Raw genomic sequence first — 6070 nt, 5'->3', positions numbered from 1 at the left:
ATCTAACTTGTCATACTTATTACGAAATTTACTTCTTGAGTTAGAGATTGCTGTATTTAACGGGTGTTAACAGTGCATGTACATATATTAATTTACGTTATTAAGGAAGGGGGTGGAATCCAAGAAAAGCGGGGCAACCTCGGTGGGGGTGCGTTCGAACCCCTCCCTCCGCGGAAGGGCCTGTAGTAGTACCCTTCCGTTGGACGGGTGAAATAAAAACTCCTTTGCGTTTGTAACAAGGGATAGAAAATTGTGCTTCTATTTTTTTCTTAACATAATAAACATCAAAAGTGCAATAAAAATATCTAAAGTTACTAATACTAAAAAGAAAGACATACTGTTTTCAAGAATTCTATCAATATGAAATTAGATGGGAGGTCCAACTCCTTCATTACCTTCTTCATGTCATCCTGTATCAGTGTGTCAAATTGTACTGACTTGGTAGTTTTTTCCGAAGTTAGATGTGAAGCTTATTATTTTGAGAGACACCTAAAAGTAATGCTTTAGGTATATATATATATTAATTAATTTACAGTAAAAAGCATATATGTAAACTCTATTGGGGCAAATACACTATATATCAAAATTTCAGTTGTTCGTATCACAAAATTCAAAATTTAGGTGTCATTTCTTGAATGCAGTCTAAAGCATATGCAGAAAAATGTAAAATACGTAAACTACGACATACACGGCGTTGCTATGGTAACCCACTTGCCACCTATCGACGAAACAATGACCCGCGGTGGTGACTTTCAATATGGTGGCGCGTACCTGTATTTTGTGTAGTTGCTGGATGATATTATTCGAACATTTTTGTCTGACTTTTCCATTCTGCTTTTTGCTTGTAGAAACAAAAGTTGTAATAGGTGAATTAACAACAACAGAGGTAAGTAATGAAGTTTGCTTGATTACAAAATAAATCGACCTTGAGTAGGTGTATAAAACAGCGAAGCAAATAATCGGGTAATTGGCAAACTTGGACAGATACCAAACACACCATAACATTAACACTACAAAAATTGTAGTTAAATGTTAAATAAAATAAACGGATTGGAATGTTACAAATTAGATTTTGGAGTAAAACAGATATACTTCAGCGGTGTATGTATTGTTCGTAAGAAAGTGAAGGATAAAATGGGAATATAAAAAGAACAGGTTATTAAAGAAAATATTTTGGGTCACAATTTTACTTTTAGATATCAACTAAAGGAATTAATGAAAAGACATAAAAAGAGATAGAAATAGAAATATAGCTTTAATGAAATATTATAAAACAGATGAAACAACCAAACAAGAAGACCTGTATGAGATAATGTGATCGAAAAAAAAAGATAAAATTTAAAGAGAAAGATGACGGAAACAAAAAATTAAAATAAAAGGTACAAATGAGAAGAAATCATGCAGGAACTCAATAAGTTACAAAGAAGTGAGTTAAAAAACTCTGCTACAAGAGAGAGAAAGATATAAGTTAAGTTTCTTCTTATTACGTAAAAGAAAATTTAAATTTCTGGAAGATTGAAATAGCGTTACAAATCGCTGGTGAAATAAAACAGTCATGATAATATTACGACAGCGGAAGTCACGTGACGCTGGAAGCATGCGTGATAGCGTTTCTTGAAGGATCATGAATTTTCCTGACAACTCTAGTTTGTTTCAGATGCCCTCTTTTTTAATATATAAGCCCGGCAAATAAAGCCAGTGAAAAAGGATAGAATTGCATAGATAGATAGATATAGAGATAGATAATTGAGTCAAGCGAACAGTAGGCACCGTAAGTAAAGCGTGTGAATCACTGTTATTTATAGCGTGTGTTATAAAGGTTGTTAAGTTTAAAGTGACTGGGGAAATTCTGGGTATTACTAAAATTTGTATCAAGAAAGAATAAACAGTTTTAATTAAGAAAGGACTTGTATAGCCGAAGTTCCTCGGAAAGAAGTTGTACCGAAAAAATTAACAAACGAGCAGATACTCAACAATACCATTGCACGACCAAGATAGATTTCAAAACGAGAGAACGAAAGGATTCGTATCGATACGTGTACGCCCAACATTAAACCAAACATGTACAACGAAACTATTTGAATGAACTGAATCCAGGACAACTAGACACCTAAAAACAAAATGACGAAGTAGGGCATTTAGACACCTCTTGTTTATTATAAATTAAAACAATAATTACAATATGAAACTTTGTTGAATGGACGGCAACTGCCTGTTGTAGAAACACAAGTGTAGAGGACGACGTTTCGAAAGTCTTTCGCCTCTCGTCTTCAGGTTGTCCTCTACACTTGTGTTTCTATAACAGGCAGTTGGTGTCCATTCAAAAAAGTTTCGTCATGAATACTTTCCTGAACAATCTATCAAAGAATAATTACAATAATTTTCTCCAATATACGACCTGTATATACTAGGCCTACTACATTACCAGTTTAATTTACTCCATTATATAAACTGTATAGATCTAGGTCTATTTTATTAAATGTTTAAATCTACTCCATTACATGACCTACACAAATCTAGGTTTATTGTATAACCAGTTTAATTTACTCCATTATATGACATGCATGGTAACCGGACAACCAGACGACATAGAACTAAACAAATATGTTACGAATCAGCGAGTTCTTCCTTTAAGTATGTTGCGAAGTTTTAACACCCCTCTAAAATTATTAGGTGTCTGAATGTTCCACTTCTCATTTTTTTAGGTGTCTAATTGTTCGGTTACCACATGTGGTCAATATGATAATGGTTAATGTTGTTTCAGTGAAGAAGGCCTTAGTATAAAAGCCGAAAAGTCGTTTCTTCTTCATTCTGGAGGTAGTTGCAGCCCTCTAAAGTTGCCAAAACTACAACTTTAAAGTGTTTTATTAGTTCCTAGAGTGAAGTTAGTATTGCCATCAGTGATATGCAAAACACCAACATCATCATCTTCCGTTAATTACTATTTAACAAACTACAATGCTTTTTTAATATATCATTCAATTGGTTATTCCTTGCGTAGCATGGTGTATACGTCAAACGTATTGAATTTCCATGTTTGATAGTTCAAACTTTTGTAGTCTGGCTAATTCTAGATTCTAGAACATAAGACTGAGTACAATTTATGTTTTACGCACGAAAAGGTTCATATTATTTTAATATGAGCCCTATTGTATATCAATTTCCATACTGTATATTTACATTATATCTTAATATATTATTCTTTACTTATAACAACTAAATTAATTTTAATGTTTTTATACCACACATTCGAGTACATTTTGTACAACTGAACATTGTACTATTTTACGGCTGTAGCTGTTGAAAACTCCTAGATTTTATAGCCTGGTTAATTCTAGAACCGATGTGTTTTACGTATGAAAATGATTCAAACATATCTTTATTCGGATACGTTAATCCCTGTCTCAGGCTAAGGACACATAGAGTTTATAAGTTGCTTCTGTGCCATTGCCCTCCTCAAGGATGAATCATACACAAAAAGGGGTGAAGAGAGAGGAAATCCCCAATTGCTGCTTCAACTTGACCCCCACTAGTTACGTCGTATATGCAGGAACACAGAGAGACAAAGTTGGGTTATTCTGATTAAGAAGTTAGCACACAGGATCATATACAAAAATTGTCATGGTTTTCAAAGGAGACACAAAACTCGAAAGTGCTCAAGTTTTGGGTCTCGTTTGGAAACCATTACTAGGTTGGGTTATGACGGTTAAGTGAGATAGTCTGAATGAGGCTGATGGACGTTTTATGATTAACCAAAAACTGCCAAGTACTGGTCAACATTATTCCTGACTAAGAGGGGGTGATGTGCTTATAGTCTTATAGTGTATTTTATCCAGTAGTATGAACCACAACACTCTCAGATGGAGCAGTCAGGAGCTTCCGAGGCTGACAAGGCATACTCGTGAAACTCTGAGAACAGTATTACAACAACACAACATGCAGTCTTTTTAAATTATACATTTTTTAATATGTTCGTATTACTGAGTTTACTTTTGTGTGTTTTCTTGCTGTAGTTTCTCCTCATGATTACTGTTTTGTGTTTTATTTGTTTAATTATCGTTATATTTAGCATTTGTACTTTAGCAATCTCCAAAGACTTATGTAAATTCATTTTATTTTGCTTTAGATACTGAACATGGAATCTGATAGAATTCCGAAACGTTTATCTATGTCCCCTTTTTTGTTAATAAACAATGTTGTATATCATAAGCGTCGTAATAACTAACGTTTTAACTGTATTTTAGCTATTACGTTATGCAATAATTTGTGTTACCTACAAATGATATTAAGCTTTTTAAAGCACACACATTAAGTAAAAAATAATAATTAACTAACAAAATTAATCTATAAAATGTACAGTTAATTCCGCGACTAATTTCGATGTAGCATGTAAAACTAGGATCACAACCTTCTTGTTTCCTTCTGCAAGAGAACAGCTATGGTTAGACTTCATTTCTTGGAATATGTCCAAATCAAAGAAACAAATTCGCTCACCAAATTAAAACGAGCCAAGTAGCTCCACAATGGGTCAGCGGTAAATTTATGGAATTACAACACTAAAATCCAGGTTCTCTTCCCCGCAGAAGATAGAGTGCAAATAGTCCATTGTGTAGCTTTTCATTAAGAAAATAACAACAACAAACCCATTGTTATAAATCGATTTATTATAGATAAACTAATACAAATTTAATATTGTTAACAGCTTTAAAGCGGATATTTTTTTAAAGATGTGCGACGTTTCAGCCCCTACAGGAGGAGGCGGTCTTCAGGCAATGTATGAATAGCAATAATTACAAATTCAAAGTGTAATGGTTAATTTTGGAGGAGGACACGTTGAAATATATGTATTTAACATAGTAGGCAATAAGTTATTTATAATTAGTAAAGATAGAGAGGAGTTGTGGGAAATTTTTGCAAAGAAGGTTTTAGTTTGGCTTCTGTAGTTTTTATTATTTTTATATAACTTCACTTTGTAGAATTTCACTGCTGTTTTAGGATTTGGAGTGATCGATTTCTTTTAAATGTTTCAAAACATATGATGGTCCATTTAAAACGTACTTTGATCCATATGTTCAGTTTTCTTCCAGATTCACCTAAATAAAATCTTTCATATATGTCACATTGGATTTCATATATTATTCCTTACTTTCATTTTACTTCGGCGTTGCCCAATGGTTATGCGTTCTGGACTGTGGATGGGTGAGCGTTCGCGTCCTGTTAGCGAAAAAAAAAAAAAATGCGTTCGCTACTTTGGGGCCATGGGTGCGTTGTAAGGGTGACAGTCAATTTACACTATTCGTCCAAATTTGGAAGGCAGGTAATCAAATCGGGGCTTGATTAATCCTGTCAAGTTAAAATATTCACCCATATTTAACTTGTGAGACCTTTGAAAGTCTATTCCAGCTGATCTTATTGCTGTTATACGCGTGTTCTGTTATAATTGGTCTAATTTTTCATCTCACCATCTGTCATCTGACATAGAGTAGGGTGCAGGTATTTCTGTCCAGATAACTTTTCCGGTAGAGATGGCAATACCACACTTAACAAATATTTAGGTTCATGCTAAAAGTGATAGAACAGTTAGCTGTGTGCGTTTTGGGCGCATAACACATTTGGCATGGCTGCTGTGTAGTTACATAATGTTCAGTCTTATATGCTTAGGGATTGTGCAATTTGGTTTGCTCGAAGGTGCAAAGGTAAAATTTAGAGGAGTATTAATCAGATCACTTCTGTCAATTTCACTGTTTTTTAGAGGGGGTCATCATATGAAATTTTCTTCTTTCTTTGAAGGTATTTTTAGTTCGCCAGTATATGATCCTGATATACACCTTCAGGCCCGACATGGCCAGGTGGTTAGGGCGCTCGACTCGCAATCTTCACAACTGTAGGCTTGGACATATTTGGAACAAGTTTTATTGCATTTTATACTAAAGACAGTAAAATAAAATAAACAAAAGCTTCTGCTGTATTTTCTGAAAAACAAAGTGCTATTTCCAGGAGGATTATCCTAAGAATAACAAATATAATTAAAGATGTAATATATATATGTAATTATGCTCCTTCCTTTTAG

General features: G+C 33.9%; 1 protein-coding gene across 1 annotated transcript in view; it reads left to right on the top strand.

Moving 5' to 3' along the window:
* Nucleotides 1–757: 757 nt before the first annotated feature.
* The window catches only part of LOC106467251 (transmembrane protein 145-like), a 61987-nt gene continuing 56674 nt past the window's right edge, over nt 758–6070 (top strand). Inside the window, exon 1 of the mRNA XM_022396114.1 lies at nt 758–886. Within this exon, the coding sequence (XP_022251822.1) occupies nt 758–886 (129 nt within the window). The remainder of the gene's footprint in view (nt 887–6070) is intronic.

The sequence above is a fragment of the Limulus polyphemus genome, unplaced genomic scaffold, assembly GCF_000517525.1.
Source record: "Limulus polyphemus unplaced genomic scaffold, Limulus_polyphemus-2.1.2 Scaffold78, whole genome shotgun sequence".
NCBI classification, from domain to species: Eukaryota; Metazoa; Arthropoda; class Merostomata; order Xiphosura; family Limulidae; genus Limulus; species Limulus polyphemus.
This window is presented reverse-complemented; position numbering and strand designations above follow the sequence as displayed.